Below are 25,228 nucleotides of genomic sequence, written 5' to 3' on the forward strand. Positions count from 1 at the left end.
CACTCCCATCTACCCAAGTGTGGCTGCTCCTCACCGTTTAATTTCCCATGTTAACCGCTGGCAGGTGTCCCATTCAGCGGCATTAATCCCATCCATGATGTGCTGCTGTTAACCATCCGTTACCAAACTCGGAAGCCATGAAGCCGTAACTCCCCTGGTAATCTCCAGTCTACTTTCTGTCTCTTATGAATTCGCTTATTCTGGACATTTCTTGCAAGTGGGATCATACGATATTTGTCCTTTTGTGCTGCTTCTCTCGCTTAGCATAGTGTTTTCAAGGTTCACCCAAGTCGAAGCATGGGCCAGCACTTCATTCTCTTCTAGGGTTGAACATTACTCCACTGTACAGAGAATTACTCCATGTGCATCCATTCGTCTGTCGATGGACGCTTGGCAGTTGTGCATCCGGCTGCTGTGAACATTGGTGGGCAAGTGTGTCTGAGTGCGTTTCCAGTTTCTTTTGGCTGTACACCTAGAGGTGGAATGCCGGGTCTTGTGGTCATTTTATGTTTAGCTTTTTGAGGAGTCACCAAACTTTTCCACACAGATGAACCGTCTTGCATTGGCACCAGCTGGCTGACCCAGACCCCCCGGGCCCTACCCCCAGCCTGCCTGCTGCCACGGTCTGGTCGGCCCCGGGCCCCAGGCTCGATGCCGCCCGCTCTGGAGGCCCAGACCGAGTCCGGTGACCTCGCTGGCCCTGCCTGCCCCAAGCCTGCTCAGCCCCGGAGTGCACAGGATGCTGCCACCTCCCACACAGACATCCCAGGTTTCCCCTTCTGACCGGAGGCGGCCACAGAGGAAGGCCAGAGCTTCCGCGAGGCCGAGCGCTGCTGAACGAAGCGCAGGGCTCAGTTCCTGCCCCAGCTCCTGTCCCAGCTCTGCCATTTCCTGCCCATGAGACACAGCCCAGGCCCTCGACCTCTTTCCTTCATCTGACGCACCCCCCATCTTCTGGGGTCGTCTTTTCTGTCGCACCTGCCTCCCTGAAAGACTGGGAGCGACGTTTTGCTCAGGGCTGTATCCCCAGCACGGGTCAGGGTCTGGCCCACTCAGGAAATATTTGTGGGAAGAATAAATCTGTGTAATACAGATAATTCCCACCACAGACAGAGGACTTGTGATGCGTTGAATGAGCTATTGTTATGGAAAGACTGTTCTACAGGAAACCACACAAAAGTTAGTTTGTTTTTAGAATCAGAAAGCTGTGAATGAGAGTTCTTTCCACCATCATCATGGTGTGCCAGAGCCTCAGTTTCCCCATCTGTAAAATGAAGGGGTTGGCTGGCTGGCATGAAATGAGGGGCTTGGATTTTACAGGGATCCTGATGGTACAGATGTAAAAAGCTGGAGTTTTAACTCTGCAGAGATGAGAGATGTTTTCCTGGAATTTGTTTTTTTTTTTAATTTATTGTATTTATTTTGGTGCAATGATAATTTCAAAAGAGAAGGGTAGTTGATGCTTAACTGGCACAGAATTTCTGTTTGACCTGATGGAAAACTTTGGGTAATGGCTTGTGATAATAGTAGCACAACACTGAATAAATTAACAGCACTGAATTATATATCTGAATGTGGTTAAAAGGAGAAATTTTAGGTTGTATATATGTTACTAAAATAAAAAGATTTTTAAAAAGAGAAGGGAAAACTTTCACTTCTGGCCATGACTGAGTAACAGAGATGATTAGATTTGCTGTCCCACCTTAACTGAAAAGTCAGACAAAATCTATGAAATGATGATTCTCAGGCACTGGGCAACAGGCAGCACAGGACAGTGATCCCCGAGAGGGGAAACTAACAAAAGGGCCCTCCACTTGACCCCGGCTCCGCTTAGAGTAGGGGGGAGACCGCAGCAGAGACTGATGGACCCCTGAATTGAGGAGGCCACGTTAGCTGGAACCCACAGGGCAGAGCAGAGAGCAGGAGAGAGCCACCCAGAGAGGCTGCCCTGGAGACCCCAGAGGGCCCCTGGCCGCTTCGGCTGACCACTGGTCAGTGCATGCCCCCGAGGAGGTGCCCCCAAGCCAGGAAAGAACCGCCAGAAAGGAGCAGGCAAAACGATCTGAGTTGATGGCACGCTGATAGTTCACGTTCCCAACAACTGGAGTAGAGAAATCTCACAGTACAGGGGGCCCAGCTGCAATACTAGGGGTGACTTCACCTCAGTGGTGGGACGTAAGCAGCCCTTGTTTAAAGGCTGCTCTGGGCCCACCTAACAAAACTTAAAATCAAGCTTCAAGGATCAAGCCGTTTCCAAGGAATTTAACCGTATCCCAGAACAAAAACATTTAAGTCTCAAAAACATTTAAAGAAATTTTAAAAATCCAGCATCCAACAATATAAAATCCAAAATGTCTGCCATCCAATAAGAAATTACAAGGCATTCAGTGAAGCAGGAAAATACAACCCATGATAAACAGGGAAAAAAAAACGATCGAAAGACAGCCAGAAGATAGAATTCATAGACAAAGATTTTAAAGCAGCTATGATGAATAGAGTCTATGTTCAAGAAAGTAGAGGAAAGCGTGAGCATTAAGGAGAGAAGCAGAAGATATTAAAAAAAAATTCCAAATTCTAGAGATGAAAATATACAATGTTTGAGATTACAAATAAAAAAATAAAAAAACACTGGATAGGATTAACAGCAGATGTGACATGGCAGAAGGAAAGATTACTGAACTTGAAGGCATAGCGATAGAAATTATCCAAAACACAGGGAGAAAACCAAGAGAAACACAGGAAGGAAAAAAAACTGGAAAAAAATAAGCAGAGCAGGGACGAAGACGAGGCCCCGCCTGGCTCTGCGAGGGCAGGACAACTCCAGGAGAGCCCTGGGAGCTGGTAAGAGTGGGAGGATCTGCTGGCTCCCAGCCCAGGCAGCTGCAGAGCCCCCACCAACCCATCAGTGGAGCTCCAGGGAAGTCCGTGGCCTCCCTATCTTCTGGCTCCTTGATGGGACATTATCTGGAGCCCCAGGAAATGTGGGAAACTATTTTTACCCTCCAAACTCCTAAATCCACTTTTTTTATCTTCTTTGGGAAGAGGCTGCGAGACCCCACCCTGCCTGAGCCCAGTACCCCCAGCCCAGACCCCCACTCTGCTCCCCAGTGCACCAGGCCTCCCCTTTCACTGTCCTCTTCAGATCCCACTGCCCCCCATCCTCTTACTATTCTGCAGGTTGTGGAATGAGGCAGGGAGTTCACTGTGAGGGTTTTACTGGTCCCAGAAAATTCCCCTCTGCCCTCAGGCCTCAGTTTCCCCATCTCTGGGTCCTTCTCTCCAGCCACTGCCCTGCTCCTCTCTCCTGAGTGGCTACCACAGTCTCCTGGCTGAGCCTCTGACCTCTGCTTGCCCCCTGTTGGTCTTCTTCTCCCTTGCCCCTCACTCCACACCTTATGACCAGATGAACCTTCTAGAAGTCTCCCATGACTGAAAGCCATTTGGGCAACATTTTGCCCGAGCTCCTCACCTGGCATTCAAGGCTCTCCAAAGTTCAGCCCCATCATGACATTTGTCCTTTGGCTACCCAGCATCCAATACCCTTCCTTTTGGAGAGGAACCCCAAGATGGCCAAGAAGCAGAACTCTGCTACCCCCTACGTAAGCCAGAGGGGGTGTGGCAGATGGCATTTTCCATGTCCCATTCCATGTGCTCGTCTTACAATGAGACCTTGAGTGGTCCCCATTGGTGGAATCCACGTCTCCTCACCTTGAACCTGGGTAGATGTTTGTGACTGCCCTGATCAATAGAAAACCAGCAGGTGACCTGCAGAAGGGACATTCTGTGACTTCTGAAGCTGATCATGGAAATGCCACACTCCTCCTGGTTCTTGTGGGATGCAGCCGACGTGTCTTGAGGAAACCCAAGCTGGCCCATGCTGAGAGCACATGGTGAGACCACGCGTAGATGTTCCCGCCAGCAGTCAGCATCCACCAGGAGACACGAGTGACGATGTTCCAGGTGATTCTGCCTCCTGCCTTCTAGTGTTCCCAGCAGAGGTCCCAGGCATCGTGGAGCAGACACAAGCTGCTCCACTGTGCCCTGTCTGGGCTTTCCTGACCCCCTGCCTTCCTAGTGGTGTTCCAGGATTACTCCTGAAAGGCCAGCCTGGAGCCCTTATCATGAGCTCCAATTCCCTGTATTAAATACTTTTCTGTCTACAGCACCTGTCTGTTTCCTGTAACTCCAAACTCACTGATAGCTGTCACTGAGCAGAGTTGACAGCATGTGGACCCCAAGGAGCCTCCAACATCTGCCTCTGCTCTAGTTTGCTAATGCTGCTGGAATGCAAAACACTAGAAATGGATGGGTTTTTATAAAAGGGGGGTTATTTGGTTACATAGTTAGTGTCTCAAGGCCATAAAGTGTCCAAGATAACACATCAATCGGGTACCTTCACTGGAGGATGGCCAATGGTGTCCAGAAAACCTCTGTTAGCTGGGAAGACATGTACGTGGCTGGCGTCTGCTCCAAGTTCTGGTTCAAAATGGCTTTCTCCCAGGATGTTCCTCTCTAGGCTTCAGCTCCTCAAAACTGTCCCTTTTAGTTGCTCTTGGGGCATTTGTCCTCTCTTCGCTTCTCCAGGGCAAAACTCTGCTTTCAAAGGCCATCTCCAAAATGTCTCTGTAAGCTGAAGCTCCTCTCTCTGTTCCAGTGCATTCTTCAAAGTGTCCCTCTTGGCTGTAGCTCCTCTTCAAAATGTCACTCTCAGCTGCACTGAGTTCCTTCTGTTTACCAGCTCATTTATATGGCTCCACTGATCAACTTAGACCCACCCTGAATGGGTGGGGTAACACCTCCATGGAAATTGTACAATCAGAGCCATCACCCACAGTTGGGTGGGGCACATCTCCCAAGAAACACTCCAAGAATCACAATCTAATCAACACTGGTAATGTCTGCCCACACAAGATTCCATCAAAGACAAGGGTGTTTGAGGGACACAATATATTCAGACTGGCACAGCCTCTAACCCCCTCCCACTGGTGTCACCAGACAGTAGAGATGACATCCCAGAAACCGAGGGCAGGGGCCAGTCCTCCGTGGGAGAGGCCAGAGTTGTCACCCCCCAGGGAGCCCCTTGGCCCACCTTCTCCCCACCAAGGATCCCTTCACTTACGCTGCCCCGTCCCACGGACACCGCACTAAGATTGGTTTCCTAGCCTGCAGCTACGTAGGAGAGAATTGTCCCATTTGGTGTTTACCCTAGGGATGGGGGGGCCATTCATCTGTGCCCCAAGTCAGGTTGGGGAGCAGTCTGGTTGCTGCCCAGAGCTCTTCTTGTTCCAGCCAAGGCCACCACGCGAAGGACCTGAGGCAGGAACGCCGGAAGTGGCCCCCGTGTCCTCACCACCTGTTTCCAGGTAGCCACGTCGGGATCCAGGACTGCAGTTCATGCTTCTATTTTGTAGGTGAAATCAGTGAAACCTGGTTCAAGGTCACACCCTGACTTCAGGCCCGTCTCAGAGGCGGGCACACAGGGTGGGCAGGTGAGCCCCGGGGCCAGGCCCCCCAGCCTGCCACGTGGCTGTAATGACGCCAGCACGACGTGGGCATTCTACAGTTTCACCTGTGAGGACACACATTTCCACGTCCCAACTCGGCAAAAAGCTTCATCGCCCGTATTTATGTCTAGTTTCGGGGAGTGGGGCGGGGAGGGCGGGGGTGTCTCTTGGACTCCAGAATGTCAAATGGGCGGCAGTCCTGCTTCCAGTTTGGTCCCGAGCTGTCCCTCACACGTGTGTGTGTTCGTGCGAACTGAGCACCGATGCGAATGTCCATCGGGGGGACTGCGCGGGTGGGCCGGGACCCCCAGAGCGGAGGCCACGCTGCGGCTGCCGGCAGAGACAGGGTAGGTCCGTCTGTGCAGACAAGACACCCTCCAGGTGACATTTGTTAGGTGACAACCGCAGAGAAGTACGCTGCACGCCACCTCCCGTCAGCTCAGACCCCGCAGCCTAAGGGCCCAGCCCCTCCGGGACCACCCTCGTCAGACTCCGGGGCCCCCGGGGGCACCCGCACTTCTGACCAGCTGGCCACAAATCTGGGGGTTCCCATCACCCCCACAATGACTCCCAGAACTCAGAAAGCGCACGACTGAGGATTACAGCCTTGTAGCCAGAGCAGTACCCAGGGAGCCCAAAGGCGGGACGCGGAGGGGGCGCTGGGAGGGACCCCGATGGGCAGCTTCCTTCACCCCCAGGGCCGTGTCTCCAGCCACCCCCTCCCCGGGGCCTGGCTAGAAGGGCTCCCCCAGAGCCCCCAAGCACGGGGGGATGTCTTTCTGGAGTGACCCCACCCTCAGTCATTTCCTCAGCCTCACCCAGGGAGGGGCCGCCCTGAGTCACCCCAGAGCATAACCTCGCAGGTGTGGTTTGGGGGCTTGGCGGGGGGCACCATGAATAACGCAGGGTGAGGCCAAATTACTTCCTACCTTCCTACGATGCCATTGTGGAAAAACATGAAGTCAAACGGGGGTTGCATGACACAGAGAGAAGCAGTGTCAGCGCCCCCCCACCCGCCCCAGAGCCCCTCGGCACCCCCAGTCCAGATGGAGAGCAGCTCCACTGGCCCTGCAGCCTCTGCCCTCTGCCCTCTGCCAGGAGTGCACTTTACCCCGCCCCCCACAGGGCAGGGGGTCACTCTCCAGGGATACCCCACCACTGGCCGAGGGAGCCTTGCAGGTTCCTTCCCGCCCCCCTGCTCCCACTCCTCCGGAGCCCCCCAGAGGCCCCCGCAGGGGGAACGCGCTGCTGCCCCCTCTTGCTGCCTCTCGGTCCCTCCGTTCCTGAGTTTTGGGGCATCCCTGCCCCCCTGGACCGCTCGACCTTGAGTGCCTGTCTCAGTCCTTTTCTGGGGGACCCGACCCCGTGCCTGCGTGTGCTGGACGGTGCACCCCATCTTTAGATGTGAACCCCAGCTCCACTGCTAACTGGCTGTGTGACTCTGGGCAAGCTGCTCAACCTCTCTGTGCCTCAGTGTCTTCAGCAGTAGGTGGGGATGACACAGCCGGGCACACGGCGCCCACAGGAGGGTGAGATGAGCTCACGTGTGCAGCCCAGAGCCAGGGCTGCCGGGTAAACCCTGAAATTTAAGAAAAGAAGAGGTTTCTGGGAGGGCGTAAGAAACTGTTACTGGTGTTGCCTCTAGAGAGACAGACCCGGCCGGGGCAGCTGTGAGCTGCTTTTCGTATCTTTGGGCACCCTTTGATTTCATACCCGGAATAGCTTTAAAATTAGGAATAGAAAGAGTAACCCTTTCATAGTAACTGGGGGCCCGGAAGGTGGGTTTCCTTCTTCTTTGATCCCTCCCTTCCTGGGGCGTCGGGCCTGGGTCCCAGAGAGGGGGAGAGGCACGCGGGGCCCCCCATCTCTGGGCAGCGAAGGCGTTTTCCCCTCAGCTCCTCCCACACCATCATGGGGGAGCTGGTCCCCCGCTGTGGCCCCACTGAGCAACTCGGGGTTCAGGCCACCAAATGCTCACGGCCCCAGCCCTGCCAGGCCCGGGGGACCCGCCACAGAGGCCTCCGTCTGCCCGGGGACACCCCGTCTGCTCCCTTCTCCTCTCGCTCCCCCAAGGGCCTCAGAGCCCCTCCACCAGGGACCCTGCCGCCCGCAGCCCAGTGCCCAGTGCCCCCCTCTCAGGGGGCAGAGCTGTGGCCAGAGCGTCCTGGGAGTCCAGGCGGGCAGTGGGGGGCCCCTTGCAGCCCCACCCCCGACGCCTCCGTGTGAGTTGTGAACCTCAAAGGCCATCACTCAAGCAAAAAATATTAAATGTTTAAGAAAGCGTGAGGTCACCTGTCATCCTACCCAACTCAGGAGAGGCCGCTCCGGCCCCGAGGACAGGGGTCCCGACTGGTGGGGGGCATCCTCCAGGGAGGCCCAAGGAGAGAATGGGGGGACAGCCGAGCTGGGGAGGCATGAGAGGGGCTCCAGGAGAGGCACGGGGGGAACGCAGACGCCCCTCTCACCACAGGGCCCACCGGGGCCAAGGCGTGTCCTGGGGGGTCAGGTCCAGAGAGGCCCCAGCAGATGTGAGTGGAGGCCGGGGCTGGGACCGTAGCCGCCCACACCTCCATACACCTGCCCACACCCACCCGCACCTCTGCACCCCCCAACCATGCCCAGGCCTCACCCTCACCAAAGGGGTTGGCAGGGAAGCACCCACAGGAGGGAAGCCCCACTTCTTTCTTTGCTCTTTCTTACAAGTTTAACTGAATTCTTGCCCTTGAATCCTGATCTTTTGGACTCACGGTCAACACTGACCATCACTGGAGCACCAGCTGCACCTGCCTAGACCCCCTGGAGACCCTCTGGGCCTCAGTTTCCCCACCTGAGTAATGAGGGGTTGTACTCCCCCTCCTAAGCCAACGTAGGCTTTGAGGGGACCCACTCTCAGGGCTGTGGGATCCCTGGGGGTCTGTGACCCGGCTGGAGCAGCCGAGGAGGGGACTGGGGGCTCTCGAGGCAGGGAAAGGCTCGGCCCAGAGGCTGGAACCTGTGCTGAGCACACACTGGCTGAGCAGCAGTGTCAGGGTTCCTTGTTCCTGGGGACTGGCCTGCATGCACCCATCAGTGTGTGTGTGTCCACATGCCATGTGCATATTGCATGTTTGCATCTGGTACATACCTGTGTCTGCATGTGCTTGCCTGTGTATGTCTGTATCTGTGTGCACGTGTCACCTGCATGTGTCTGGGTGGCTTGTTTGCATGTCTGCATGTACACGTGTCTCTGCACGTGCCTGTGTTGCACACACCCATGTGTGTACAGAGGCCTGTGTGTGGGTGCGTGTGTGCAGGCTCACATGTGATGGGCAGCGCCCTTGTGAGTGCCCAGGGGATATTTTTGCAGATTGAAATTCGGAACCAGCTCCTGATTTCGAGGTTGCTGGAGTAGGGACCCGGGGTCACCCCAGGGTAGGGCCCCGCCCCCACTGGGGGCAGCCACGGGCACCCCCTCACCCTCCAGGACCCTTCCAGTGTGTGCTCCCCACCCCTGGTTTGAAAGATTTGTCCTCAGATCATTGATCTTCCTCCGTTTTTGAGACCTTTCTGGCTCCCGACTTGGCTTTAATAGGGAAGGGGAAGGGTTGGCCGCAGGGATCGTGCCGGGGGGCCCCCATACCCTCCTTCATGGCCGCCATCTGCTTCTGTCAATCTCGGGCCCCCTGCCCCGGGGGAACACCAACCACATCTCACATACTCGTGTTGCGTCATCAGCAGCCAATCAGCGCTGCCAGTGACCTCTCCCGGCCGCGCGCGGGGCCCATAGAGTGGAGCGCGGTCCAGTCCCGCGGCCCCTCCCGGCTGGGACAGGGGACGGGGCGCCGGGAGAGCCCGGGCCTCCAGGCTCCCTCTTCCACCTCCGCCTGGCTATTGGACACCTGCTGTGGCCCCAGTTCCACTGCTCAAGTCTGGGCCTTGCCACTCTGAACCTCAGTCTCTTCCTCTGTAAAACAGGTAAAACAGGAGCAGTGGCATCCCATTGGGAGACTCCGGGATTAGATGCTATGTGGAGGTGCCAGCACAGTGCCTGCTCCTCTGGGGTTCCCTGTGGGGCAAACAGGCCTGGATCCGATCTCCCCTGCTGGAGATGTCCTCCATGTCCCCTCCGCCAGATGGAAACCTAGGGCAGGGCTCCTAGGGTTGACGTGAGCCCAGTGGGCCCAGATCCCACAGCCCCCCACCTACTCTGTCCCGTGAGATCACATCACCCCTCACCCCAACTGAGCCGTGGTTCTGGGGTGCAGATGGACCAGGCCTCGGGAAAAGGGGTGGGGTGGGGGGGACAAGTCCCTGCCTGGGCTGCAACCGTCAAGGCAGGGGGGTGAAACGTGCCCTGGTGATCCAAGTTTCATCTGTAACCTCTAAACGCACAGGCTGTACATGGGGCATCCCCAATGCCGCAGGCAGGACTGGGGGGAGTGTAGATTGGGCTCCCCACAGCTCAGAGCAGACAAGGGTGTGGCCCCTGCAGAGCCTTGCCTGTCCCCTCACCACACAGGGGCTGGGCCACCACGAGACGGGAGCCCCGGCCGCCCCCAGCCCACGTTCAACACCAGACACACACGGAGGGGGCGGTGGGGCTGCAGACGCGCGTTATTTTATTTTGCTTTTTCCAGTTTGAAGCAACTACCATGGGCATTTAGAGTTATACAAATGACACTTACAAAAAAATAAAAGACTGAGGGCACCAAAGTGAGATGGACAGCAGTGGGGGAGCCCGTGGGGACGGGGCAGGGCTGGGGGCCCAGGAGGAGGGTGGGGGCGCCCCCAGGGCACCCCGACTGGGGTCCCAGTCCAACAGAGCACCGATCACGCCAAGGGGCAATGGTAGGGAGACAGAGGGACCCGGTGAGCCCTGGGGACCCAGGCAGGTACGGGGTGGGCGGGAGGGAGACTGAGATGGGAGCCCCCTGGAGAAGTGGGGGCACGACGTGGGCAGAGGGCACCGAGGCCCGGAGACTCCACCCACGACCCTGTGACGACAACTCACTGCTACAACTGGGGCACCTCCACCAATAAACTCCATTTAAACAAAAAAACACTGATTTGGTCGTTTTCCGCTTCCAGTCTGGCCAGGATAGGAGGAGAGGGGGTGCCCTGTCCATGGCAGAGCGAGCTGTGGGCAGAACCCGGCCACGCTGAGCACGGGCAGACGAGGCCTCTGCAGAGTAGGAGAGGGGAGCAGGCCGAGATTCCAGTTACATCCTGCCGCCCTGCCGGGGGGCTCCGGAAGCCTTCCCAGCCACCCGCCTCTCCTCAGCCACCTCCGGGGAAATAAGGCTCAGAGTCGTCTGAGGTCACAAGAAAAGGGTGCAGCCTCGCTCCCCGGGCCGGGGATCCCTCCCGTCCTCAGATAACCGGGCCGCAGAGCGACCCCACAGGGGGACAGGGGGCCGGGGCAGGGGGCACCGTTTTCTCTGGGGTTTCCAGTTTGAAAAGCACAGGGGTGGGGGGCTCGGCCCCTTCCACGGTGCCCACCCCCAGGGAAGCGCACGCGGGACGGGCGGGGGGGTGGGGGGCTAGTACTCCCAGAGCGTGGCGGGCTCGATGGTCTCGGCGCAGGCCTTCAGGACCCCCGCGTGGTCCCCCTTCAGGTAGCGCTCCCCGACCTTGATGGCCACCTTGTTGTAGTCGCAGAACTGGAAGAAGAAGTCCACGGGTGTGTCGCTGCTGCTGGTGACCGAGGAGTCACTGCCCACCGTCCAGTACTTGCCCGTCGAGTCTGGAGGGTGGACACACTGTCAGGGCCGCCCGGGGCTCAGCCAGGGCTTCCGGAAGGGGGCCGGGGTGCCCACCTGCGCTCCCCTGCCCAGGCCAGGCCCTCAGCGGGGGTCAGCGTATCGGGTCGTGGACGATGGGGAGGGCAGCCCAGTGCGGGCGTGTCACTAACGCCACGGGAGTGTGCCCTTAAAAGCGGGTAAAAGGGGAAACTGAGTCATATGTATGGAACCAACATAAAAAAATTAAAGAAAATGAAGATGTGTCTTGAATCCAAACCAGGACTCCAGGATTGTCAGGGATACCCCAGCCCCCTCCAGCCCATACTTACAGGGTCCCTCCGTCTCCTCCCCACAGACCGGCAAGCAGAGGCCGGAGCCTGGGCCCCCCTGCCGCCCCCGGGGGCACCTGCCTTTGATGTGGTACGCGCCGTCGCTGAACTCGAGCTGGAAGACGTCGTAGCTGGAGCGGTTGGCGTCCAGGGTGCCCGTGACCTTGCGGCAGCCGATGAAGCCGTGCTCCCCGCGGAGCACGATGATGGGGCGGTTGATCAGCTTCATGAGGAAGAGCTCGGCGTCCCCTGTCCCAGGAGGGGGGGGGTCGGTCAACCTCGTGCGGGAATGGGAGGCAACCGGGGTGCAGCTCGGAGACGGGATGGGGGGCCCGGGGCCACGTGGCGGGTGGCCTACACTGGGGCGGGAGTGGGGGCCCTCTAGGGTGCGAGGGCCGAGCCCAGGAACAGCCGGGGGTACCTGCCGTCTCCACGGAGGCCGCCAGCTGCCCGTTCTTCTTGGCTGTCACAAACTTGCCGTTGGACGCGCGCAGTGTGATGCGCCGATCACGCCACTCGATGTCGAAGTAGCAGCTGGCGTTCCTGGGGGGCGGCGGGGACGGCGTCAGGCGGGCGGCCCCGGACCCCCGGCCACCCTGGGCGTGCGCGAGCGTGAGGGGCTCTGGGGGACACTCACTTGGTGGAGGCGGTGGACTGCACGCCGCCGGTGGCCGTCAGTGTCCAGTACTTGCCCGTGTGGGTGCGGAAGGCGCACTTTTTGGTGTCCCGATCGATCTCCAGCTGGAAGGTCTCCTGGTCGGTCTCTTCGTCCTGGTTGGCCGACAGGTCCATGCCTGCAGGGAGAGCCGGGGGGTCGCACGGGGTCCCCAACCACACAGGCCCGGGGGGCCGGGAGCTGCCGGGACCCCCAAGGCCTCCATGCTGGAGGCAGTGGGCACAACCAGCAGGCGAGGACGAGGGCAGTCGGGCCGGTTTTCACGCCACTTTCTGACTCCAGAACCTCCCAACAAACCAACTGCAAAGGGGCCGTCAGCTTTCTGGTGGGAGATGGGAAGCTTTGGAACCCGACAGCGGTGACGGTTATGCGATATGAACGTAACAACTGCCACTGCGTTGCACACTTAGAAGTGGTTAACACGACCCTGTTATCACCACCAAAAAGCAAAACCCAGACGTTCTCGAGCCCGTCGGGAGAAGGGAGTGCAGTGGGGAGGTGAGTGCTGGGGTGACGTGAGGACATGGCCTCCTTTCAGAGACAGACAGAGGGACCTGGAGACGGGGCGACAGGATGTCAGCGGCTGGCTTTAAACGCAACTAAGATGAATAAAGCAAGAGCAGAAGCCTGCAGCTGTGATGTCGGGTCATTAGATTTTCCGTTCCTAGGTAGGGGTAGAAATCAAAATAGTAAAATATGGGATGGGGCACATTCCTTTCAGAAAAGTTCGGAAACCCAGGAAAGCATAAAAACGGTGGTTCATCTCCACCCCACCCCAGAACAGCACTGCTAATCACAGAGAACACACCCTTCCAGACTTTTCCTGTCTCTACATGAAACTTTTCTTTACCCAAAGATGTGTGTATGATGTGTCATCTCGATTTGCAAACTGCTTCTTTCCTGAAAAATTATAAAATATCTTTACACGTTTTTATATCACTGACTCATCTCTGACGAGAAGACTTACTAAGTAGGAGGGTATACTGCCCACCCACAGACGCGTAAACAGAGGGGTCTTTCGTGCGGGTGAACACTATTCAGCCATAAAAAAGAATCAAGTTCTGATGCATGTGACAACGTGGAGGAACCTGGAAGCCATTAGCTCCTTTGAAAGAAACAGACACGCAAGGACAGCTGTTGTCCAATTCCATCTACAGGGAATCTCTAGAATAAGCCAACTCACAGGGACACAAATCAGGAAAGAGGCTTCCAGGGGTGGGGGAATAGGGCGCCCCTGGGTTTGCACCCACGCTCCGCTGTGGCCACATCTCTTGGACTGGGAGCCGCAGCAGCAGGGACGTCTGCACGCTCGGGGCCACCGGCCAGCCGGGCACAGGGCTTGGCGGGTGAATGGGCGCCAGGGGTTACTTCATGGGGGGAGACTGAGGCAGGCAGGCGGTGCAGCCAGGTCTAAACCCACCTCCAGAGCCCACACCCCCAAAGACTTGTCTTCTGTTCCTCAACATCAGTGCTGCGGGTCCGAGGAGTGCCAGCTCCATCCTGACCCGATCACGGGTCCCCACATCAGCGTGGAGCCCCCACTTCATAAAAGGGAGACTGAGGTTAGGGGGGGTGTCCTTGCCCAAGATAACACAGCGAGAAGGTAAGGGACCCCTCTCCCCCTACCCACCCTCCACCTGTGGATTCGTGGCCGTGGCCCCTGGGGCCAGGCCCAGGGCTCAACCCTCCGCCCGTCCTGCTTGCCCCAGGCCCGCTGCCCGGGACCCTGCGTGTGAGCTCGTCCACCGTTGCCCCTCGGGGAAGCAGGAGGTGGGCAGGCAGCCACACCAAGAAGGGGCCCGTCTGCAGGCCATGCCCTGCCCACACGGCATCTCCCGGTGCCAGGATGGACGAGCAGATCGGAGGGAAGGAAGGAAACAGACCCAGCCAGCAGCAGAGAAGACAGACAGCTCTCCCACTTTTCCTAATGCAGCCTTGCAAATAAACACGGTGCTTACCAGCCCACCCGAGAACAATGCAGGAAGACAAACGGCTCCTTCTTCAATAAATGGGAATAACAGTTACCGAGCGCTTAACCAGGGACAGCCAGTGTGCGTGCCACAGGCTCGGCACACATCGGCTCATCCTCACGGAAGCCTCAGGAAATTACTTCCAAGGGGAGCCCCTCTGACCGGGGCAGCCGGCGAGCGACGCAGGCGTCCGTGACTGCCCGGGGCACACGCCCACCTTTATTTGCTCAGTTACTCGGACCCCATTGGCCTGGGGCAGCCAGTAAGACATCCAGAGAGGGAGCCCGGCACCTGTAGGCAAGTTCTTCAGCTCACTGGGCCTCAGTTTCCCCACCTGTACAAAGGGTCCGGTCTCCATCTCGCCTGGATGTTGGAAGGACACAGTGTCCTGGTGTCAAGTAGACACCAGCTATTCCCACCCCACTGGAAGGAGTGGAGGGAAGGAGGGTGGTCCCCCAACCCAGCAGGCCCCTCTTGGCCTTGGAGCCTCTAATGAGAGCTGCGTTGCCATGGAAACAGGGTTTTCTTCAGCATTTTTCTTTTCATCAACAGCAGCAGAGAAAACCTGAGTCACAGGCCCCCAGGAGCCCTGGGGAGCCAGGAGAGGCGGAGGCTCCGACTGCACCCACAGGCCCAGCTCCCGCCTCCCCCAGAGAGCCTCAGCGGGAGCCATGGCAACCGTAACAGCTGGCACCCCCAGCCCTCGCCTGCCCTCCCCCCACCCAGCTTTCCCGGCCTCCTGCCTCTGGGCAATCTTCTACGGTGGCCACAGCTGGTACCCTCCACCTGTCCCCTGCTTCTGCCTAAAAGCCTCCATGGCGCCCCATCACCCTCAGAGTCCTTAGCTCGGCCAAGACTGTGATTCAGCAGTTCCCAAACTCCCCTGGGCTTGTTCGAAATATGTATCACCATCCACATCCCACCTAGGGAACCTAGAATCATCTGTGGCTTTGCCTTACCTCCCCCATTTCCAGTCAGCTCTTGCCCAACCTACCTTAAAGCTCTGTTCCTGCACAAGCCCTGGGCCTGCAATGTGCTGACTCATCGGGAGAACTCCTACACATCCTGCAAAACCCAACCTCACCCCCTCAGCAAGCTAGACTCCAAGTGGCAGGGACAGAGTGCTTCCTGAGCCGGGTGCCAGCCAGGTCCTGGGTGGGGAGTGAGGCACCCAGGGCGAGACCTCATGGGAGATGGCACCACCAGCCGTGAGCTGAGGCGGGAAACATGGTGTGGCACTGCCCAGGGCCTGGCAGGAGCCAAGGGAAGGGAAGGATCCTGAGGAGGAGATGCCCCACAGGCAGGGCAGCATAGAAGGATGAAGGCACACTAGCTCGGGGGCCTTGCCACCTGGCCCTGTCCCAGCTACCGCCTTTATCCTTGAGATGGGCACAGGAGGACACATCCTCTCTCCGGCACCAGGGACCCCACTCTCTGAGGGCAGCCCCAGCAGGAAAGCCTAGCTCCAAGATCCTGAGGACTGCACTTAACAGATGGGGAAACTGAGGCTGGAGAACAGAACGCAGCCTCAGCAGGGAGCGCTCACCTCTGCCAGGCCGGCCTGGGCAGGCCTGTGGGAATGATTCACACCCCTCTCCCGGCCTGCAGGCCACACCCCAGGAACCTCCTCTTTCCTGGCCTGGCCTTTCCCATCCTGTGAGAGCTCAGAGCCCGCCTCCCTGCCACGCAGGCCTGTCCAACATGGCTCTGCAGAGAGCTGCCCCCAAGACGGCCCAGGTCCCCTCCAGCTGGCTCCCAGAAGGGCTGGTAGCCTCCAGGCAGCCCAGGATCAGCTACCACAGGGACAAGAAGAGAAACCCAAAATCTGAGCCCCAACCATGGCCCCTGGAGTCCTTGATCCAAGGCCTCAAACTCAAAGATGAGCCAACTCTGGCCCGATTTCCGGTTCCTCCTGCCCCCTCCATCTGCATCAGTGCCATGACACTCCCAGGCCAGACCGGGGAGGAGCCACCCCGACTCGCCAGCCTTGGCCACCACGGACCCCCTCAGGCTTTCTCTGCTCCTTCTGTGACCCCACAAGTCACAGCCACCTGCTCCCACCAGGGAAGGGCAGGACGCAGCCCCGTTACCCTGAGCAGGTCTCTGCAAGCGAGGAGGTGCCTTCACAGGCCCGGGCCTGCTTGCCATGGCCTCCCAGCTCCCGTCTCCCAGCCCCACAAGCTTCTTTCCAGCCCCACTGGGCCTTCCCTGCACCTCCCTGCCCCAGGGCCTTTGCACGTGCCTTCCGGGAGCCTGTGACACTTCCACGCCCTTTACATGCTACCTGCTAGTCATTCTCCAGGTCTGCTCAGTCGTCCGCTTCACAAAGGATCACTCCTTCTTCCTGTACCCCCAGCCCTTTGCCTGACCCTTCTGGGATTTTGGCCATGCCCAGAGGGGGGATGTAAGGCCCCCAGGTAAGGTGGATGCACCCGTGGGTCCCTTCAGCCAGCAGGGAAGCTCACCCACGGGGAGAGTTTGCAGCTGGCTGGGAGGCAACCAGGTAAGACCCAGTTCCACCAGCTGTTTCCCTGCTGTGTGACCTTAGACAAATGCCTTCCCTCTCTGGGCCACGATCTGCTACTCTGCAAGATGGAGATGCTACTGCCCCCTCCCCAGCCAGGGCCCCTCCTCCAGCCGTGCTGCCACAGAGGCCTCTGGAGGCTCCAGATGGGGCAGGCAGGCGTGGGAGAGCCCCCGCTGCGGAGCCCACAAGCAGGGGGTGGCCGTCAGGAAGCCTCCCACCCAGCTGTCTTCAGGGGTGGGGGCCCACCACCCCACGCAAGAAAGCAAGATCCCTCCCAGAGGCCCCTCCACCGGGGCTCACCAGGAGGAAGAGAAACGGCCTACGGGGAGGGGAGCAGGCGGATCGGAAATGGCCAGGCCGGCGCGAGGAGAGAAGGGATCGGGTTGCAGCCGATTATTCCGGGCGGGAGCCCTTGGGGCGGGTTCACTCGAGGGTAGGGAGCTTCCCGAGGGAGCCGAGCTGGGGTCTCCCCGTTCCCGCCGGGAGTGCAGGGCGCAGCGGCCCGGAGCGCGGATGCAGGGCGGGGTGCCTGGCAGGCCGCCATCCGCGCCACGCCGTCGCGGGGCCGGCAGCAGCGCGAGGAGGTGGCTCGAGCCCCGGCCCTCGGGCCTGGGGACGGCGCGGGGAGGGGGCGCTCGGCAGGGAGGCCCCACCGAAAGGCCTCCCCTCCCCCCGCCGCATCTGGTTTTCCCATCTGCAGAGACCGAGCAGGACAAAGGGGGGGAGGGAGGGCCCTGCGGAGGCGGCCCGCCCCCCGCGCACAAAGGCCGCGGCCCGGAGCGCGGAGCAGCCCCGGGGGGAGGGGCTGGGGGAAGGGCCGGCACTCGGGGAGCCCCCTCCCCTCCCCCCGGCAGAGGCCGACACCGCCCGGCAGCGGGGGCGGGGGGAGAAAAGCAAGGCTGGTGCAGAGGTGGGAGCGCAGCCCACGGGGATCAAGGGTCCCGCCGACCTCCCCCGCCTCCAACCCTCACCTCGGCCGCGGGAGCGAAGAGGCCCCATGCCGGGGGGGGAGGCGCCCAAGGCAACAGGCGAGGGGCGCCCGCCCCCCACGAGCCGGGGGCCCGCGGAGGCGAGGGCATCGGCGCGAGTGCAAAGAACGAAGATGGGGCGGGAGACTCGGAGGGCGGCAGGCGGGACTCGGGCACCCCGCGACCCCCTCGCGGCCAGGCGGGGGATGGGGGGGCGCGTGCGGCGGCGCAAGAGGCCGGGACCCGCCCTGCGCCCCTCCTCCCGGCGGAGCTCAAGTCCCGCGGGGGCGCACGGGGCGCCGCGGGCGAGAAAAGGCGGGAGGCCCGAGGGCCGCTTTGTGCGCGCGCGAGGACGGAGGGCGGCGTCCCCACTCACCCTGGCGCGTGGACACGTTCCTCTCGTTGGCCGCCTGCAGCACGACCTGGGCGCAGCTCTGCTCCAGGGCGAAGAGCTCGTCCTTGCCCGCCTTGGTGGCCTTGCCCGCCTTGAGCGTGCCGCTGGGCCCCGACGGCGCCAGGTAGCGGCCTTCGCAGTCGCGGAAGGCCACCTTGCCCGAGCGGAACTCGAGCGTGTAGCCGGTGGCGGGCTCGGGCTGCGCCACGAGGCGCCCGTCGTGGCGCAGGAAGCGGTGGTCGGCGGTCTGCACGCTGTAGCGCTGGTCCTGGAAGGCGAGCGTGATGAGCGAGTCGACGCCCCACGGCACGTCGCGGTCCACGGCGATCTCGTCGGCCGGCCGCGCGCTCAGGTGCGCGTAGCGCTTGCGGGTCAGGCTGTAGATGTTGACCTGCGGGTGCATGGCGATGTGCACGCTCCACTTCTCGGCCGGCGACACGCTCTGCGCGAAGCACGACAGGCGGTCCTCGGTGCCGCCGAAGTAGCGCCGGTGCGCCTCGGACTGCAGCGACCAGCGGCCGTCGTCGTGCGCCACGATGAGGAAGCGGCAGTCGGGGCCCGGCGCCTCGCGCTCGCAGGTCACGTTGCCGTCCTTGTCAGCCGCCAGGTAGCGGCCCAGGTGGCTGCGCAGGCACACGGCCGCACTGCCCGCCTCGTCGGGCGGCTGCTCCAGCGTCCAGATCTGCTTCTTCTTGAGGCTGCTGGCCGACGCGTTCACCTTGAAGCCGAACGCCTCGGCCGTCAGGTACTTGTTGCCGCAGTTGATGAGGCCGAACTGGATCTGCACGGCCTCGGCAGTGCCGTTGGCGGGCATGGCGGCGGCGGGCCCGGGAGGTGGCAGGCGGCTCCCCGCGGCGGCGCCCCCGCTCCTTTGTTCGGCGGCCGCGGCCCGGCGCGCACCCTCCGCAGCGCTCCACAAAGCCGACCCGCGGCCCCCAGCGCCGCTTTATAGGCTGGATGACGTCAGCGCCGCCAGGCCCCGCCCCCACCCCGCCCCGGGCCTCGGCGGGGAACGGGGGGCGCGGGCGAGGGGGGACGCGCGCTCCCGGCGGCTCTGCAGCCCGAGGTCCCCGGGGCCGCGAGGGGAGGCCGCGTCCCCCCGCGCGCGCGCGCGCCCCAGGGCCGGTGCCGCCGCCCCTTCCCCACCCCAAGCCGTCGCCTCACCCCCGCGCGCCGCGGCCTGAGGTCGCTCCCAGCGACCGGCGCCCCCCCGCCCCCACCAAGCCGCGCGGGGAAGCAGGGGGTGAATGGCCGGGACCACAGGGCAGGGGGTCCGGGGCTGCCTGGAGGAGGTGGCCTTTGGGCAGAGGGAGGAGGGGTCCGAGAGGCAGGCGGGGAGCTGGGGGGCGATGGGTGGGGGGCGCTGCAGACGCCGCCGCGCCCGGCCCAGCTGTCCCCGCAGAGCCGCGACCCCTGACGGCCACCACAGCCCTCCCCGAGCCCCGCTGCCCCGGAGGGGTCTGGTGGCAGTGATGGCCAGCGCCCCTGTCCGCTTGGAGTCAGCGTTGCCAAGCCGTGGGAGGGCAGGGGGAGTTACTGTGCCCGTTTTCCCAGATGAATCAGGGAGGTCCCCCATTCGGGGGCGGCACAGCCCTGAAGGGTAGACCGGGGTCCCAAGTTCCAAGACCAGTGTACCCCCCCTAGACTTTATGGGGCTCGGAGTTGGGCACACAGAGACCCAGGAGGGCAGAACCCTGCTTGCCACCCCCCCCCCAGGCCTGCAAGACCCCCAACTACTAACTCTCCTCCCCCAAAGGGGACATTCCCTACAGTCGCCCCCTGAATTCCCCCAGCCCCGGTCTAGGAACACTTCCCTTTTCTGAGCCTCCCCAGAGGCCATGGCTTTTCCGGGACATTCCCCACATGCCAGGAAGGCCCCTGGAATGCCAGCTGGAGCACGGGCAGCCCACAAGGTCCCGGGGGAGGCCCGTCCCCGCCCTGGGCAGAGGCACCCCGCGGGCTCCCGGGCCTCACCCGTCTCTGCTGGGCTGACTGCTCCCAGCTGCTGCCCCTGCGCTGTGCCTCCTTCTAGCACTCCCCGCCAGGGAGAGGAGATGGTGCCACCTTCTCACCCTCAAGGCTCAGGGGGTTAGGGAGCCCCAGCAGGGCAGGCCCAGAGCACAGAGCCCCTCTCAGGGCCTGGGAGATCAGAACTTGCTCCTGTAGACCTGGGCTTAAAGCCTGGCAGTTCACTGGCTGTGTGACCTTGAACAAGTTACCTAACCTCTCTGAGCCTCAGTTTCCTCTGTTGTAGAAATATAGAAGTTCTCTATCTCGGGGTGGTCTGAGAGTCCCTGGGGGCATGGAGCCCAGTGGAGACCCCAACTTCTGGCCAACTGCAGAGGCTCCGAGGAGAGGAGGCTGAAGAGCTGCGGGCGATTAGGGAGGTCTGTGGCTGGGGGGGCTCCGTGCTGGCAGCCCCACCCTGGCCAGGGGCCCCCTCCTGCAGCTGCATCCTGGAGGCCAGTAAGAGGGATGCGGCTGGGGGCTCCTGCCTCTCAGTATGGCTGGGGGTGGGCACAGGTCCCGGGTAGAAAGCCTCGGGACGCCGGGTGGGTGATGGTGGCGCCCGGGTTGGTGCACCCAGCCTCCTGGCTTCCCAGTCGTGTCCGGCCCTGGGTGTTCTCATCCTAAAAGGCATAAAAATAGTGTCTCCTCCTCGGGAGAGGGTTAAAGGAGTTAGCACTCAGAAACCAGAGCTGAGGGGTTTCCTGGGACAGAAATTCGGTTTCCAAACCCAGAAGTCTTGGGCTGACCAGCGCTAGTTGGTCAGCCTGCACTTCCAGCATGCAACACGGTGTCCTTGCTAATAAATGTCACCAACTCGTTATTCATTTAATGTCCCTGACAGATGGGGCAGCCTGCTCCCAGACCCTGGGGACCTGGCCATTCTCGGCCCTGCTGTCCCACTGATGGTGGACACGACTGTGCAAAGCTTTGGGATCACTCAACCAGGAGCCCTGAGCCCTATGCCTGATTGTTAAATAAATGGGAACCCAAGAGAGCAACCGGGCAAAGGGGCCTAAAGAGGGAGGACCTTTCAGCTGGGGTTTTGAGGGCACGTAGGAGTTCTCCATAGAACAAGGTCAGTCAAGGTTGAGTGAACAAAACAGATATGAAGTGCTGGGGAGGAATAGGTAAGTCATAGGGGTGGAGAGTTGTGTGCCTGGGGTCTTTTTATGAAGAACTGAGGTTAATAGCAACAGATATATACTAAATAATGCTTTCATTGTTTTGGTATCCATTTTTTTTCAAATAGATGATACATTCACTTAATTCAAATATATATATATATATTAAAAAAAAAAAACAGAAAAAGGCCTCCGTCCACCCCACATCCATCATCTCTCCCCACATCAGGTAGCTGTGTTATTTTTGTTTCTTGTGTGTCCTTTCTTCATATAAAGACAAGCAAACTCCAGTATGTATTTTTATTTCTCTATTTTTAAACCGTATTTTCAGCCCTACTTTTTTTACTTACTGTGTCTTCCTGTTGATTCTGCTACTGAATCTGCAGAATATTCCACTTCATGAGTGCGCCGTCATTTATTTAACCAGTACATCTCGATGGATGTTTAGGCTGTGCTCTGGCTGCCCTGCTTTGGTCAGATCCCCCTCCCACCCGTCAGCCCTGACCACAGACCAGCATGCTTTGGGGCTTCTCTTTGCTCAGCCACAGAAAAATTCCACGCTGTCCAGCCTCAGCTTGGATGCCTCTGGTGACGGGGAGCTCACTCTTTCCTCTGTCCAAAACCGAGTGGGTGATATGTATTTGCCCTGCTCTTGGGTGGATGTTGGGGATGGAGAGCCCTGGCCCATGGTGGCTGCCAGCAAGAGGGTGTCTCCGGTGGCAGGGCAAGCTGCCAAATGCTGAACACAGGCCCTCAGTTGAGGGGGATAAAAGCACGTTGGGCTTCCTAAATTATAATTAATTGTTGTCGGGAAGATGATATAGGTACAAAGCCTCAGGCAAGTTTAACAAAAGAGCATTTTGGAAAAACCTCTGTGCCCCACCCCGAGGCCAAGCGCTCCCTCCTTTTGCTGTCCCCGAGCACATGGGTCTCTATTACACTGGGCACCTGAGTGGGTCCTTTCTGCAGGCCTGGCCTCGGGTCCCTCAGGAGGGATGGGGACAAGGACGTGCCACCGGAGCTGCCTCGGAAAGAGGGCACAGCACGGGGGGAAGTGAGGCCAGGCCCGAGCCGCCCGCACGACTGGCGATCAGGCACCCTGCAGCCCAGTCCTGGAGGGGAGATGAGGCAACCGGGAGGGCTGGTCAGCTTGTCCCCAACCCTGCTCCCTGCCTGGGGATCCTGAGCCTGCCCCCTGGCCCCCAGCCCAGCAGCCCCGGGAGGCCCCCAGGCCCACCGCTGACGGAGTAGGGGGCTTCCTGAGATGCAATCACCGGGTAGAGCCCAGCCGGGAGGTCCAGGGCCTGGACTCTGCCTCACGTGGCCTCAACTGGGGTCCACGCTCTGACACAAGTGGGCCGGGGAACTCACTTTTCTGCCTCAGTTTCCTCATCTGCCCAGTGGGGAAAATGACAACACATGAAGTTTCTCATGAGACTGCAGATGCAGATAATAAAAAAGGGTGCACTTGGCCTCTGAGGGACCCATAACCCTGCATTTAGGATAGCTCTGAAGAGTGTCCTCGTATCTGGTTCCTCTTTTGTTCATGTGATGGGGTGTTTTTAGATGATTGAATAGAAATTAGCTGAGAAAAAACGTCATCTGGATTAAAGAATGGGGAGAGGTACAGATAGATACATGATAATACAAGTAAAATGTAAGGTGGGCTCTATTCTAAATGTTAGATATGCAGGGGTTCATTGTAAAATGCTTTCAATTTTGTTATGTGCTTGAAAATTTTAATAAGATGTTGGGGGAAAAAAAAGGGTGCACTGGTTATAATGTAAAACAAAAGCCATCCTTACCTGTCAGAAAGCCTCCCTGAAATACCTGCCCGTGAAATAACATGTATATGCCTTAAAATATTCCAGTCAGGGTGGTGGTGGTGGGGGCTCACGACAGGATTCTCTCCACTGGAATAAAGGTTTGGAAATTTCCACAATGGAGGGTTTTATTTAAAAAAAAAAAAAAAAGTACACTCACCAAAAATTCAACTTGAAATACCCCAGCCCCCCAAAAAACCCCACAGTGGGGTGGTGGGCTACATGGAATGTGGCTTAATGTTATGGAAGGGTGAAGGGCACAAGGAGGTTTGCTATTCTTTAATGTTTTCTGTGTACGGATGAAGCATTCCAGAATTTAATATTTAGGGAATGAAGACCTGATGGACACATTGAAGACCTTGCTCCACCTGGGCCTCGGTGCTACCTGGCTGGTGGGGTCTGGCTCTCTCCGAGAGGGGCCGAGCACCTGGCTGGGGAGGGAGGCAGCACCAACTGCAGGTGATGGGCCGGGGGCTTCATGTCTCTTAGCTCTTCACAGGTAACCTGGAACCCCCCCCCCCCATTTCACAGGTGAGGAGACTGAGCCACAAAGAGGCGGAGAAACAGGACGGAACAGGTAGCAGGTGCAGGCAAAGGAGGCCTGAAGGCTCGATGGTGCCAAAAAGGTTCCGGAACCAGACCAAGGCGTGGACACACAGTGTGGTAAAGTTACTAAATGCCACTGAATTGTACACTTTAAAATGGTTTATTTTACATTACATGTGAATTTTACCTCAGTTAAAAAATCCACAGTCTCCCTCCCTGGGCAGGGGCTTTCCGGAGGCTTCCCAGCCAAGGGTGGCCTCTGAGCCCCTCCAGGCCCTGCACGGACACTTCCTGCTGCTTCCTCACCCGGGGACCCCCTTCACACCCCGCTTTTCAGCTTTCCAGTTGCACATCCCCTCCAGCTGGCCTCCCGGGTGAGGCCCGGAGCCCCAACCTCCTGGCAGCCCCACCTCACACCCTCCCAGGACCCGGGCGCAGTGCTCGGTGCTGACTGTGGTCCAGAGACGGGGTCTGGGGCCCCCCGCCTGGCCTCGGGCACATCCCAGCCCCTCCGCAGCCCCCGCGAGCCCCTGCTGCCTCGCCTTTGGAGCCGAGAGACAGGGCAGCCTTGAGTTTCTGCAACGCTTCTCTGAGCCTCACTTTCCCTCTCTCAACGGGAAACTGAGTATGACCCGGGCCTGGGGGTGAGGGGCCAAAGTGGGGATGGAAACGGCTCAGCCCACCGCGAGCGGCCTCCAAGCCGTGAATGGAACCGTTGTTGCTTTGCTGCTGCCGTCTCGGTGGCCCAAGCCAGGCAGCCTGGCACAGCCCCTCACGGCCCAGGGAGGGTGGAGAGCCAGCCCCAGGGGGGATGCCTGCAGGGCCTGGCACGGACAGGGGGCTTGGGAGGCCCCACGGGGAGCCCCGGGAAGGATGGACGACCCAGCCGAGGAGAGTGGGACCAGGCTGTCACCCCATCTCCCATCTCCACTCTCAGCAAACAGTCCCAGGCCAGTCTCTGGCTTCAGGGCCTTCGGGTTACAAATAGGGAAACAGGCCTAGACAGAACAGAAAGGATCTAACCCAGCTTTAAAAGGGAGGCATGCAGTTTGCAGGTGCCCAGGCTCGTGGCTATCACCAGATTTGCAAGAGGACAGACAGCTCCTGCTCCCCTCACCCCCCTGCTCACGCATGGCAAGCTGGGGCTGGAGGGCCAGGGAGCAAAGTCACCAACAGTTGTGTGGGCCCTGATAGCTTCTTGTCACCAGTCCCACTCCCAGCCCTAAACTGGAACCCTTTGAAAGCAGGCGTCTAGTCTCTGGATCCCCAGAGCAAGCTGTCCTGGGCTTGGGTGGCCTGAGGGATTCCAGAGCTAGCTGTGAAAACATGGAGGGCCTCCAGGAGGAGGTGAGGCCTAAGCTGGGTGAATAGGAGTTCACCAGGCCCATAGCCAAGCCCAACTCGAGCAGCGGTACGGAGGCTGGCCTGCCGGTGTCTGTTACTGGAAACGTGTCCCTAGAAATCAGTCTATTTCCATTGCTCTCCCCAAAGATGATGCCTTGAGGAGGAGGCTGGGAGTGGCCTCGGCAGGTGGCTCAGAGGACACTGGACTGGGATGCCCCAACTGGCCTTGCACCCTATTCCCGGCACAGCAGACACTGGCCCAGCTCCAAGGCCGGGCGGTTGCAAAGTGAGGCCAC

At 59.6% G+C, this 25,228-nt stretch overlaps 1 protein-coding gene across 1 annotated transcript; it reads right to left on the reverse strand.

The window, feature by feature from the left end:
- Positions 1 to 10,075: 10,075 nt before the first annotated feature.
- Positions 10,076 to 18,992, reverse strand: FSCN1 (fascin actin-bundling protein 1). The gene is made up of 5 exons (XM_037815203.1): positions 18,071 to 18,992; positions 12,191 to 12,347; positions 11,975 to 12,096; positions 11,635 to 11,802; positions 10,076 to 11,226 (listed from the first exon to the last, which is right to left on the reverse strand). Exons 1-5 carry the CDS (start codon positions 18,900 to 18,902, stop codon positions 11,024 to 11,026), a joined length of 1,482 nt encoding a protein of 493 aa, XP_037671131.1. The 5' UTR covers positions 18,903 to 18,992; the 3' UTR covers positions 10,076 to 11,023.
- Between the last annotated feature and the right edge of the window lie 6,236 nt (positions 18,993 to 25,228).

This window comes from Choloepus didactylus, chromosome 21, assembly GCF_015220235.1.
Source record: "Choloepus didactylus isolate mChoDid1 chromosome 21, mChoDid1.pri, whole genome shotgun sequence".
NCBI lineage: Eukaryota > Metazoa > Chordata > Mammalia > Pilosa > Megalonychidae > Choloepus > Choloepus didactylus.